At 50.2% G+C, this 13795-nt stretch overlaps 1 protein-coding gene across 6 annotated transcripts in view; it reads right to left on the bottom strand.

Annotated features, from left to right (window-relative positions):
- Positions 1-2887: 2887 nt before the first annotated feature.
- The window catches only part of SEPTIN12 (septin 12), a 51679-nt gene continuing 40771 nt past the window's right edge, over positions 2888-13795 (bottom strand). For all 6 annotated transcript variants that reach the window (XM_048493614.1, XM_048493615.1, XM_048493616.1 and 3 more), the window contains 7 exons: positions 13095-13176; positions 12380-12517; positions 9454-9571; positions 8904-8999; positions 7878-7974; positions 4721-4772; positions 2888-3985 (listed from right to left, as the gene is read on the bottom strand). In XM_048493614.1, the coding sequence (XP_048349571.1) occupies positions 3841-3985; positions 4721-4772; positions 7878-7974; positions 8904-8999; positions 9454-9571; positions 12380-12517; positions 13095-13176 (728 nt within the window). In that variant the 3' untranslated portion in view covers positions 2888-3840. The remainder of the gene's footprint in view (positions 3986-4720; positions 4773-7877; positions 7975-8903; positions 9000-9453; positions 9572-12379; positions 12518-13094; positions 13177-13795) is intronic.

The raw sequence follows: 13795 nt of genomic DNA, 5'->3' as shown, positions 1-13795 counted from the left end.
AGCCTACCTAGGAAAAAAACGTGTTAATGAAAGGCAAAAGTCTGCTTTGGTCCAAGACATAAAGGAAGCGTTTTGTGAGAACCATGAATTTCTGGCAAATCTGATCTCTATTAACTGCATCTGTAAACATTTCATGGGGCTGGAATGCAGGTTCTCCCGTTCCATAGGAAAGCCATTTGTTTGAAAAAGGATCTCCTCCCAATACGCAAACCAACTTTGCTAGATTCAGAGCAAGCAACACACACACACACACACACACACACACACACACACACACACACACACACACACACACACGTGCACACGAGGTGACTCATGTCACAGGAATCAACAGCCACCCTGCCCACACAGTTTCTCCCTTTTGACCACTTGACTTTTCCAAACTATCTCTGCAAAACACACACAAACACACTTTGCGGTAGGAGCTTCAGTGCTCTTGGTATGTTGTGTCCATTTTCCCTGCAACAACTAATCCGGCCTGGACTTGCTTCATTAGAAAATGAACTATTTTTGTTTCCGTCAAAAAACACTAAAGCGTTTAATCAACTGGATGCTGAATCTGGCCGGCACTCATTTCATCTGCAGCAACGGCCCCGCATGGTTGGTTACAAGAGTCTGTGACCTTGTCCTGGATTCTTTCGATGCAGCCCCCCAAATTGCATGAGTCACCAGAGCTAATGTGATTCAATAACACTGAGGGAAACTGAGGTCAGGGGCAGTGAGGACAATGAAGGAAAATGGCAAGGTAAAGAACAGCATCTAAACAACCGCAGGAGTGTTTGCAACGAGTGCTGAAAGTCGACACAAAACCAGACGCACTTTCAGGCACTCAAACAAACAAACCACTAAATGAGGTAAGCAGTTTCAGCTTGATGGTTTCCTCTGAAAACTGTGCTGATTTCGAGTCTTGAGGCAGTCGAGAGAAGGAGGGGAAACATTATTTTGTCCAGAAGTGGTAGAATTGCACAAGAGTTAGAGCTTACTAAAAAACCACATCCAATACATTCACAGAGATCCGGAACCTGAATGCAACAAAGGTACATATTTTTGATTGACAATTTAAGAGCAGCGGGCACCAACAGCAACCTGATTGTATTGTCGAAGGCTCTGGCAGCCAGAATCACTGGGATGTTGTGGGTTTTTCGGGTTGTATGGTCGTGTTCCAGTAGTATTTTCTCATCACGTTTCGCCTGCATCTGTGGCTGGCATCTTCAGGAGAAAATACTACTGGCACACGGCCATACAACCCGGAAAACCCACAACATCTTAGCAACCTGAATGCTTGTTTGAAATGTCACTTGTGCTTTCCTGAATGGTTTTGGGAAGAAACTGAACATCTATAGGAAATCTACACCAACAAAAAAGAAGTTTGATAAGAAAAATATCTATAATGTTTCTGTCGTGGGGAAACTCACTGTTAGGCGCCAGAGAAGTACAGAAATAGGAAGTCGATTTGCTGGAAGGACACCCTCCTCTGAGGTTAACAGCTCCCAAAGTGCCAGGGGTTACGTGAAATTTATTAACCTGGTTATGTTGAAAAGAGATTGATCATGTATGGAACATATAGCAATATTCATATAGGGAAAAGGACATTTAAAGACTTGTTTGACTTTTTTAAATCTTTAAAAGAAGAAGGGATCTCCATGTGTGGAGAAGAGCATTTTCCAAAGGTGGTTATCTCCTTACCCGAGCCTGCTGTTCTTTCGGTCCAGATCCAGCAAGGCTATAAATCACATGCTTCATCAAAACCCAAGGGTTCAAGAGAAATCCTATCCGCTTACAATTAACTGCATCCGCAGACTGCTGATCGGGCGGTGACGCTGGCATTTCCCTTTCAATGGAAAGCAATTTGCACTGAGAAAGGGCACCTCCTCCTCACATTATCAACACTAAAACACTCACGTGAAACGTGGTGAGATCTTTTGAGTTACAGATGAGAAATTTAAAGCCATCCTCTTCGCCCCCCCCCCCCAATGCCTTCTAGATTACTCCAGAGCCTGGACAATATGGCACCGGTTCTGGATGTTTCAAGGTGTTTTGCCCCGGCCGTGCAAAAAAGGGATGGCGGAGGGATCTGATTTGAAAAGGAAAAACAACCAAAGGCCCTTGGTTTACCTCCTGACAGTCCCATTTCCCCAGAGTGCTTTTCTGTCAGACCAGGTCGCTCCTGACGTTGGCACTCCAAGTAGGAATGCACTCAAGAGACGAGAGGTGCCGACAGGTGTCAATCACAGGGGGAAGGGATTTCTACCCTCCTTCATGATATTCAAAATGCTCTTCCCCTTTCTGTGTGACAGGATGCTGCTAACCTGGGGCATATTTTAAAAAAAAGGCAGATTGCCCTCTGTGAAGAAATGGCTTTCCCTCTCCCTCCCCTTGAGGTCTGAAGAGAACATTTCAACCAATTTTTTTGCTCTGAGCAGGAGCAATTCCAACCCCGCCTAGCCACTTTTACAAATGCTAATGCAGGCAGTGAGAGACAATGGGATCTCCTTCTCCAAGCCAGGTATCAGAGATTTGGAGGTCGTAAAAAGGAAAGAAAGGCTTCAGTAGCATCTTCCTGAAGCCCGCGGGCAAAGATTTCTTGACCCAGACTGACCGGGTCAAGGGGGTGGGGACTGGGAACTAATAAAACTCTTGGGAGCGGAGAGTAAGTCAAATTACTCCTGTTCCGCCACACCTCTGAGTTGCCGAGTTGCCGTGCAACACCTGCCCCCTCTCGGAAGCAGCGGTTCCTGCACAGGAACTCTTATGCACCTGAACAATGCAACTTCTGATACAGTTTTGGTAACGGGGTTTTGGTAACTCAGAGGCTGTTCCAGCGTGCAATGTGTAGAAGGGTGCCCCTCCTCCCTGTCTCGAAGGACTGTACAGACACAACATGGAAAACCTCTAAGTCACCCTTTAATGTGTGAAGTGAAGATGGAGAATCTGCCCGACAGCAACGGGAACACAGCAGGAATTCTCAGGCTGTCCTCCCATGCTGCATCGGCAAGGGGTCAGGGTTGAGGAACCCCCCTACTCCTCGGCAGGATGCGAGGCGAACAGAGGGTCTCCGGTCAGCAAGCGGCTGGTGTTGACAGTTTGGCTGCGGCCGTCTCCATGCAGGAGGCTCCGCCGATCCACCCCTGCTCCCAAATCCTTACGAGTCACGGAGAGAAGAAGTCCAAAGAAGTGGTCCAAGTCCTGGAAGAGCGTCGGAGGCCGAGGAAATTGTCCCCGTGGTACAAACAGGACTGGGAAACGGTCGCCAGGCGGTCCAATTTTTTTTTCTGGGGATGATTTTGGGCATCATACCGCACAGACCCTTCAGCCGTTCTTGTGTGTTCGCCAATGAACAGTGAGCATAAAGGGGGCCGTCGGACAACCTCCGGCACTCAGCAAGAGGGAAGGCGAGGATGAGATGGTGGTACGGTGTCGGGGGCTAGGGTAGGAACTGCTGACGGATGACGTGGCAAAGCTGGACGAGTACGGGCCAGGCTGATTGTCCCCAGATGTGGGTACAGGAAGGGGATCTTCCTGAAGGAACCAGAGACCAGGCAAACGGATCAGGTGAGATGCCCAGGGGAGCTGATGGATGCACAGTCCCGTCCTTCAAGGGTCCCTCTGACCCGAGGCATCTAATTGTAAGGAAGACCGGCGGAAGGGAAGGCGTCCAGAACTTATTTCAAAGTCAGAGGCTACATATGCTCTGAAGGGGTGGGGGACGGGGGGGTGGGGGTGGGCAGAGGGAATGTCTTATAGCCATTCTGCTTAGGGGGAGAAAAGAGTAAGTCCATGGGGCAGGGGCAGGGACACGAGACTGCGGAGCGGGAAGAGAGGCAGCGTGGCCCCCGCAGTTCAAAGGTGGCTTTCTGGCTCCCCATTGACCGAGCTCAACTGCTCACCCCCCTTGGCTGGCGGGTTGCTCTCGTGGAGGCGGTACACGCGGTACTGCTCGTAATGCACGTTGTGGGTGATGTCTTTGAGGTCCTGGAGGTGAGACCTAGCAAATGACGGAAGAGGTTAGGGCGGCGGAGCGAGGTAAGGTTTCAGGTCACCCCACCCTCTTCCCCACCCGGCTGCCTCCTCCCCATTCCTTTAGCAAGAGCTGCCAAACTAGAACCAGGAACCTGCAGATCTGTCAGCTCCTTCCTGATGCAGTGAAGAAGAAGAGTGGATTTACATTTCCCCTTTCTCTCCTGCAAGGAGACTCAAAGGGACTTACAATCTCCTTTCCTTCCCCCACCACAAACACCCTATGAGGTGGGTGGGGCTGAGAGAGCTCTGAAGAACTGTGACTAACCCAAGGTCACCCAGCTGGCATGTGTAGGAATGCACAAGCTAACCTGGTTCACCAGATAAGCCTCCGTCATTCAGGTGGAGGAGTGGGGAATCAAACCCGGTTCTTCATATCAAAATCCACCTGCTCTTAACCCCCAGGGCTACAGCTTGGTGCGTTCCTTGGACCATAAAGAGTCCACCCTGGCTGGAGGTTGGCTCCCCATGACCTAGAAGGTCTACAGAGCTGGGGCATTTATTTGGGCACCCCATCTGACTCCTGCCTTTTGACCACCCGCCTCTTAGTCTCCAATTCCTCTGCAGAAGAAGTCTCCAACTCCTCTGGCTCTGTCTGCTTTGACGTGCCTGCCCACCTCCCCAGGGATGTTTTTTGATTATTATGCCACCCACACCCCTTCACCATCAGGAAGCTCCCAGGTGGGCAAGGGCTGCAGCTCACCGGATTAAGAGGTCCCGCAGCAAGGGAAACTCGCAATGGGCCGGGTTCTCCACTGAAAGAGAAGAACACAAGAAAACGGCTGAGTCTCCGTGGTGGGAATCCGCGAGAGAGCACGTTCTGCTGGCAGCTACGGGATAGGATCCGGAGGAGTAAAGCCCCCCGCCCCCCCCCCCACTCCAAGTCCCCATGGCCGTTTCCCATCAGCTCCCCTTATTGATTTGGAGGACCCAGATGGATGTCCGGTAGCAGGTCCAGGTCGCTGCCAAACTCTTCAGGGTGATGTACTGTCAAAGGCTTTCATGGCCGGACTCAACTGGTTGCTGTGGGTTTTCCGGGCTGCGTGGCCGTAGTCTGGTAGATCTTGTTCCTAACGTTTCGCCTGCATCTGTGGCTGGCATCTTCAGAGGTGTATCACAGGGAGAAGTAACACAGATGCAGGCGAAACGTTAGGAACAAGATCTACCAGACCATGGCCACACAGCCCAGAAAGCCCACAACAATCAGTCTTCAAGGTGAGACAGGGAGGGTGTGATTTGAAGAAGGGAGGTGGCAGAAAGGTTCTCATACCCCCATTTTTTTGTACACATTACTCCCGCCCCCAGAAAACCCCTCCAAGCTGGAATCCTGGATGCACATGTGCCATGTTGAAGGGAAAAGGTACATATTTTTGATCGACAATTTAGGAGCAGCAGGCCCCAACAGCAACCTGCATGTATTGTCAAAGGTTCTGACGGCCAGAATCACGAGGATGTTGTGGGTTTTCCGGGTAGTATGGTCGTGTTCCAGTAGTATTTTTTCATCACGTTTCACCTGCATCTGTGGCCGGCATCCTTAGGAGAAAATAGTACTGGAACACAGCCATGCAACCCGGAAAACCCACAACATCCTAGCAACCTGAATGCTTGTTTGAAACTTTGCTTGTGCTTTCCAGAATGATTTTGGGAAGAAACTGAAGTTCTGGGGGTGGGTGGGAGAGAAGCAGCAAGGGGGAAAATGACACAATTTCATCTTACACACACACACACCCCAGCCCCAGCGCCATTCCTGCTGTGTCTAGCTCGGCTCTTGGGTCTCACTGTATCCAGAGGTTTGAAAGGAAGAGGCGCAGAGAGAGCCTGAGCGGGGCAGTGGTTGGACTACGATCAAGGAGGCCTGGGTTCGGGTACAGGTCCCCTCAGCTGGGCCAGTCACATTCCCTAGGCGTAACCTTCCCCACAGGGTTGTTGTGAGGACAAAATGCAGCAGGTGGAGAGCCGCAAACGTAGCCCAGAGCTGCTTGGTTGAAAAGGAAATTAGAAAAAACCACTGCAGGAGGGGAGGGGGAGTAACCAGTCCTGGACACAAGGGGGCAGCAAATTCCTTCTTTCAGTGAACTCAGTACGGCTGGGGACGCAGGCTCTTTTCCTCACATCTTTTAGCGATTTGGGACTAAAGCAGCAGAACTAGATGTGTTGGACAAAGACAAGCATGCGCATGCCGAGAAAACAACCGGCATCCAGAAGCAACTTGGGTCAGGTCACACAGGCCTTTCCTAGGGATGCCACGGAGCCGCCAGAAAGAAGACGACTTTGGATTTATATCCCCCCCTTTCTCTCCTGTAAGGAGACTCAAAGGAGCTTACAATCTCCTTTTCCTCCCCCCCCCCCAACAAACACCCTGTGAGGTAGGTGGGGCTGAGAGAGCTCCGAAGAACTGTGACTAGCCCAAGGTCACCCAGCTGGCGTGGAAGCTGATGTGGCCGTGTGTTTGCTGGGGGTCAGGCATCAGAAGTGCCCCCCCCCCGCAGCTCAAAGACAGGTGGGGCTTCCATGCTCAAGGGCTCTTTCCTCCCCATCTGTATCCTGAAACAGTGCGCTTCACAGAGCTCTGAATTCCCCCAGAAAAATCCAGCGCTGCCCATCACCACAGACAAGATCCTGCTCACACGTTTACTAGGTAATAAAGTTAGCCAGTGTTTTGTGTCATTTTGGTAGGTCCTAAGAAAAAAAGCACAGCCACGTTTTGGTTCTGGGGTTTTGCTTCCGACCGGCATGGCCAGCCACCTGCAATCTGGAAAGTGCCTTCTGCCAAAGATTTGGGTCCTTCAACTTGTCAAAATTTATCTGGGAAAAGGCTACATTTACAAGCTTCCTTGCTCCCACCACTAAATAAATTGGGCTTCCACAGACTCCTCATATAGTGCACCATTTAAAGAATATTATTAATATAATTGCCACATTTCCCTTCTGTTGTTTGCTTTTTAACGGAACTCCCTGTTCCATTTAAATTTTTTATTAACTTTCACCTTGATGAAGAATTCTGAGGAACTCAAAAGTTTGCATACCGTTTTGTGCTGTTTGTTTAGTTCTAAAGTAAAGTATATCGCACAGCTTTTGTTCAGCAAATCGCCTCTTTACGTTCTGTAACCTCCCTTTCCGTTCGTGACTTGACTACTTCTGCCGCATGACTTCTTGTTCACTGCCGTGGCATTCCTGAATTTACCCTCAATTAGGACTTTGGGGGTGGGTGGGTGAAGAAGCGGCCTCAATTCCTGCTTTGCCTTTGCTGCCAAAGCAACTGTTTATTAATTTAAGTTTGTTATGCATGACGGCAAAGTTGGAATTACATAAGTGCAGAGAGGAAAAAGAAAATTAGCAAAGCGTTGGGTGGGCTACAACAAGGCAGGCAATGTCTCTGCTTACTAAAGCAGAAGCAAGAACAAGTGACGAAAGCCATTCTATTAGCTGCGCCGAGATGCTCTCTCTTTCTGCTAAGAAAGCCATACTCTCCAGTTGACTCTACTCCCTGGGGTAGCTCGTCTTCGGCAGAGGGTCGAAAAAGCAGCCCTCCCTTCCCAATTTGGCCTGCCAGATTCTCCTTCCCTGACGTGTGGCTCCCCCAATTTCTGGCCCGCTGCCTTTTTTTTTCCAGGTGGGAGTGGCAGAACTCTCCTGGCCCAGGGAAGGTCACTGTGGAATGAGGGCGGGGTGCTTGCGGAGGTCACAAGGCTGTTCTCCACAGGTGCCTAAGACACCAGCAAACTAATGGGCTCTTTGGGGAGTGCCTCTCTGTTTGTCTGCCTCCGTTCCTACTATGATACCAAGCCGTGCTGGGGAGGAGGAGGAGGGGGGGTGTCTATCCTTTGCGGCCTCTGGCCAACACCCCCAGGCACAGTTACCTTCAATGATCCCCCACTTGGTCTTGCGGCCCAAGACTTTCTTCCCGTTCACTTGATGCTCCTTGTCTGCTCCCACCACAGCAAAAGGGATTTTCTCCTGGGTTGGAAGAATGAGAGTGGGTTATCCCTGCAGAAGACAGCTGCTGTGAAGGGTGGGCTCTAAGGTATTGCACCCTGCTTACATTCCCGCCCCCCAGCCCCCACCCCTTAATCACCAGGAATCCCCCAATTTAGAGTTGGCAGCCTGACGGGGGTCAGATTCAGATTTTCAGATCCCACTGATGACTCCAGGTTTTGGGGCAACATGCACATTCCTCTCTCCAGGAGTGTCTTCCCCTTACACTTGGTGCCCATTCCTCTCTGGCCTCCCCTTTTTGAAGAGAAGAAGTTTGGATTTATATCCCCCCCTTTCTCTCCTGTAAGGAGACTGGAAGGGGCTTACAATCTCCTTTCCCTTCTCCCCCTTCCCCCGCAACAAGCACCCTGTGAGGTGTGTGTGTTGGAGCGCACAAACTAAACTGGTTCACCAGATAAGCCTCCACAGCTCAAGTGGCAGAGCGGGGAATCAAACCCAGTTCTCCAGATCAGAGTCCCCCTGCTCTTAACCACTACACCATGCTGGCTCTTGATCTGCCCTGCTGCTCCTGCAACCCACCACTCTGTTGTGCAGTCCTTTCTGGCGCTCTTTTCCTTATCTGCTCTGGCTTTGGTTCAGTCCTGTCCCCTTCTGAATATTGTGTTGTCTGCTTTTTGGGCAAGTCAGATGGACAATCCCAACCAATCAGAGGTCAAAAACTGGACAGGAGGATGTCCCAACTGTGTGTGGACCACTGGACTTGGCTACTGAGGGCAACAGAATCCAAAGCAGGCCAAAGAAGGCTGCCTTCCCATCTCTTGCTGGGTACAAAGCCTTTCAATATTGCTCAAAGTTATTATAAAAAGAGAAAAGCAGTGAGTCCTTGTGGCTCATGGCTACATGCAGCTACGCTCAAAGCCTCCCTCCCTGCCCAGTTTGCCCTGAATTACCCGTATCTTGTCGTTCAAAAGCCTGTCATCGGCGTCGTTGTCGAAATCCTCCTGGGGGTAAACGTGGATGCCGTGGGCCTTCAAATCCTTCTGGATCTGCAGGGATGAAACAGTGGCCGATTACGCACAAGGCGTCTGCTGCATGATGGGGGTGAATGTCTGTCACAGCAAGATTTCTTGTATGGACGTATTTTCTGGAGCCCCTATTTCACTTCCCAATCTCTCTGTGGCAAAGGACCCCATTTCTAGCGTAGCTTTAATTTTCTGTGCCAGCAGAGCCGGGCAGATTTGCCAGTGAGCACAGCTTTGCCCTGGACATCTTTCTTTCACCCGGAGCCAGCCTTCCCACTCCCTCACGCTGCCATCCACCCTTTCCCTCATGCCTCCCCTCGCATGTTGCCGGCTCCTTCAAGTCACAGAGAAGCAGCTCACTCACACAGGCTTAGCTAAGACACCACCAACCTCTGCATTCTCATACTGATACATCGATATCAATATAATAATAGCAGTGAGCCCTTGGAAATAACACGCCTTTCAGCAGGACCCTTACCCTTTGTTTGAACTCTGCCCGCTCCTCTAGGGTCAGGGTGTCTGCTTTGGCAATGACAGGTACCACATTGGTGATCTTGTTCAGCCGCCTCATGAACTCCAAGTCCAAGGGACGCAGCCTGCAGGGGGAAGACAAGAAGCCACATACAGGGTTTGTGTCGAGGGGGACGCTAGTTCTGCATTGGAATTTTTCCTCTTTGATTCCTTTCCTATGTGCTCCCCATGAGTCTGAAGTTTAATCGGTTGGAAAGAAATGGTACATGTGCATGGTAGACAGATCTGGACTTATACATGTCCGTGTTATATTTGATAACCAAGGATAAAGATTGCTCGACCCCAAATCTGACCTCCATCCAGAGCTTTCTAGAATGGCATCCTGAAAAGGTTCATGGGAGACTGGGGGCTTGTAACAAATTCATTTACTTACTTTATTCATATCCTGTCTTTCTCCCCCCAATGGGGACTCAAATTGCCTTACATCATTCTTCTCTGCTCCATTTCATCCTCACAACAAGCCTTTGAGGTAGGTTAGGGTGAGAATATGTGGCATGTCCAAGGTCACCCAACATGCTTCCAAGGCAGAGTGGGGATTTGAACCTGAGTTTCCCAAATCCCACTCCAACACTTTAACTGCTACACCACACTGACTCTCCATACAAATTTCAACTTCTTCATTCCTGCAGATTCACACCACCCCCTCCCATAAGCCCATTTTGTTTTTGCTTCTCCTCTCTACAAACCAAACCCACAGTTCTTCATTGAGACAGCGTAATGTAGTGGTTAGAGCAGTGGTGGCGAACCTTTGGCACTCCAGATGTTATGGACTACAATTCCCATCAGCCCCTGCCAGCACGGCCAATTGACCATGCTGGCAGGGGCTGATGGGAATTGTAGTCCATAACATCTGGAGTGCCAAAGGTTCACCACCACGGGGTTAGAGTGTTGGATTGGGAAACTGGGGTTCGAACCCCCACCTGGCTGTGAAGATTGCTGGGTGACCCTGGGCCAGTTTCTCTAAGTCCCTTCAAGAAAGGATGGATACACGTGTGGTAGAAAGACAGATTTTCATGCCTTTTTCTATTTCCTTGTACCAAGTTCCTCCCATAAAATGTACACATTTTCAATGCTTTTCCTGCTTCAATAAGTTAGCATCGTGCACATGAGATCTGGGATTCCATGAGATATTTCCTGCTAATGGAAATAAGATTGTGACCATTTTCACTGACCACATTTCCTGTTGCAGACTCCCAATTTGCCTCTCGTATCATAGGCTTTTGGGGAGTATTTCAAGCTTCAGTGGGGAGGGCCAAATTCGCCGATGGGGGTACCACCCATTAGTCAAGATCTACCACACGTTCTGAGTTTAGATATGTGCATGATATACAGTACATAGCATGTATAAATACCTTTTTAAAACCATACCACCTATGAGACAAGCGAAATCTGCGTCGAACGGCTGAGAGCGGAAACCGGTGACAAAAATACAAAGGAACTTACGGAGAAAAGAAATGAAGGAAAATTCCCTCCTTCCTCCAAATGGGCACCAATCCATTGTTTGTTATAATCAAAGCCGAGTTGATGCCGGAGCTTGAGTAAGGCGCTGTTGGCTAAACAGAGATTAGCTTAACTGTTCTAGAAAAATCCTGTCTACCGTCACAGAGGTGGATGGCATAGGAACAGGGGAATTTCCTGATAGGATCAATTGGGATTGATAGGAAAGATTCCTCACTCAAAGAGGGAAATCGTGGTGTAATCTAAAGAGGATTTGGCCTACAGCGAGTGTTTCCTTCTCAGCTCTGGGCGGGTCTGTCAAGAGGACTGGCTATCCATCATCCTCTGAGCAGGCTGGTTTCTGTCCGGGCCAGCTCACAAATATCACTTTATCAGCTCTGACTCATGCGACGCAAGCTCACATATCAGGCTCTTTCAAGAAACGAGGAGACATGAACAGGGTCTCCTCTGCAGTATCGTCTTGCACATTTGCTGAGAGTATTCTGCGTCTTTTGCCTCCTCCTGTCCCCCCTCACACTAGGAGGGGGTCAGGATCCAACTCTCCTGTAGCCACTCTTAGTGCCCCCCTACCAATGAAGCCCGCCTCGCTCCCTGGAAATCCCCCATTCAGCCAGGATTGCTGCAACTTTCTCCTCCCACTTTGAAGGGGCGGAGCAGCAGCTGTGGGACAGATGTTTGGAAACAGCGATAGGGCCAGCAACACCCACACAGATCCCCACGCGGGGCAGAGGGGAAAAGGGACAGGCAGCTCCTTTGGAATGCTGAAGGGGAAGGAGAAGGGCTGGTTTTAATTAAAAATGACAGAGATTCCTGGCAGGTACTGAGGTATGCGAGGCACGAGCCCTCTCAAGCAGACCTGGCATAGCTCTCCCTGGACACCTGAAGGGCTCAGATGACTAGAAAGGAGGGGGGGGTTGAGGCTTGGAGTAAAAAGGGGTTCCGGTCCAGGAGCTGAATGCCTGCAAGTATGTTTGGAGGCACACTTCAGCCTTGCCCTTCCTCCTCGGCGAGGGGCTGTGGCTCGGGGGGAATACCTCCGATAGGCATGGAGAATCATAGAATCATAAAGCTGGAAGAGACCACAAGGGCCATCGAGTCCAACTCCCTTGCTAAACCCCCCGTGGACCTTGCTAAACAAAGAGCAAAATGTGGTTCCAGCCCTTACGGCAGCAAAGGAACGTGCAAACGTTTGTGAGAGATGCTGAGTGAAATCTCTAGAGCCCGAAAGAGGAACCTCAAGAGGATTTATGGAGGTCAGAAGGAGGGGCTTTAATGTTCTTCCCCCCATGTCTTGCAGCTGTGCTGTAATATCAGAATGCTGCAGTGTGGATGACAGAGAAAGAAAGTCCCCAGAGCCGCTCAGCCCTGCCACATTCCTTAGATGAGGAAGCAGGAAAGTCCCCCCTGGGACTTACCAGTGACCTGTGGGTGGCACGAAATACACGCAGGCATGGACACGAGTGTCAGGGATTTTCCTCTTGCGGTTGATGAGGATCTCTTCTCGTAAGTAGCGCTCGTATTGGTCGTTGATGTACTCAAGAATTGGCTCCCAGCTATGGGAGAGAGACAGAGAAAAAGAGAGAGTTTGTGTGAGATTAGGGGAAGCTTGGGGACTTGCTGGAACACTGTTTTGGCTACCTTTCTTTCTTTCAAAGCAAGTAATCCTTCCTTCCTTCCTTCCTTCCTTCCTTCCTTCCTTCCTTCCTTCCTTCCTTCCTTCCTTCCTTCCTTCCTTCCTTCCTTCCTTCCTCCCTCCCTCCCTCCCTCCCTCCCTCCCTCCCTCCCTCCCTCCCTCCCTACCTCCCTCCCTCCCTCCCTCCCTCCCTCCCTCCCTCCCTCCCTCCTTCCTTCCTTCCTTCCTTCCTTCCTTCCTTCCTTCCTTCCTTCCTTCCTTCCTTCCTTCCTTCCTTCCTTCCTTCCTTCCTTCCTTCCTTCCTTCCTTCCTTCCTTCCTTCCTTCCCACTTAAATCCACAATCTTTCTTTGTCCATGGCTGAATGAAGCTCCCCAGCCATTCTCATTGATAAAGTAATCCCTGCAGCTACATTGCAAAATTCAGGCACATTGCTTAAAATCTAACATGGAAGGAGCTGCCGCCTGTCGAGACCTTAGAAACTGAGCTCTTCCATACCAGTTTTGATTGTTAATCTGATCCCCGAATCCTGGTGTGTCGGTCACGGTCAGCTTCATCTTCACACCCTTCTCTTCGATGACTGCAGGGGACAGAGGGGGCACAGTTAGCCTTGAAGAGGTCCCCCAGGCCAAGAACCAAAGCCACCCACTGCTTAAGTCTGCTGACTTTTGGATGTGAGAAACAGTGATGATATTCAGAACTAGCAGGGGCAGGCTGCAGCTCAAACACTCATCTTACATGTTGAGGGACCCATTCCTTGCCCCTGCCCAGTTAAAGGATCAGGTTGAAGAAGAAGAAGAGTTTGGATTTATATCCCTCCTTTCTCTCCTGTAAGGAGACTCAAAGGGGCTGACAATCTCCTTTCCCTTCCCCACTCCCCAAGAAACACCGTGTGAGGTGGGTGGGGCTGAGAGAGCTCTGAAGAACTGTAACTAGCCCAAGGTCACCCAGCTGGCATGTGTTGGAGTGCACAGGCTAATCTAGTTCACCAGATAAGCCTCCACAGTTCAAGTGGCAGAGCAGGGAATCAAACCTGGTTCTCCAGATTAGAGTGCACCTGCTCTTTACCCCTACACCACACTGGCAGATAATTTGAACATAAGAACATAAGAACATAAGAACTAGCCTGCTGGATCAGACCAGAGTCCATCTAGTCCAGCATTCTGCTACTCGCAGTGGCCCACCAGGTGCCTTTGGGA

The sequence above is a fragment of the Sphaerodactylus townsendi genome, linkage group LG04 (assembly GCF_021028975.2).
Source record: "Sphaerodactylus townsendi isolate TG3544 linkage group LG04, MPM_Stown_v2.3, whole genome shotgun sequence".
Classification (NCBI taxonomy): Eukaryota; Metazoa; Chordata; class Lepidosauria; order Squamata; family Sphaerodactylidae; genus Sphaerodactylus; species Sphaerodactylus townsendi.
This window is presented reverse-complemented; position numbering and strand designations above follow the sequence as displayed.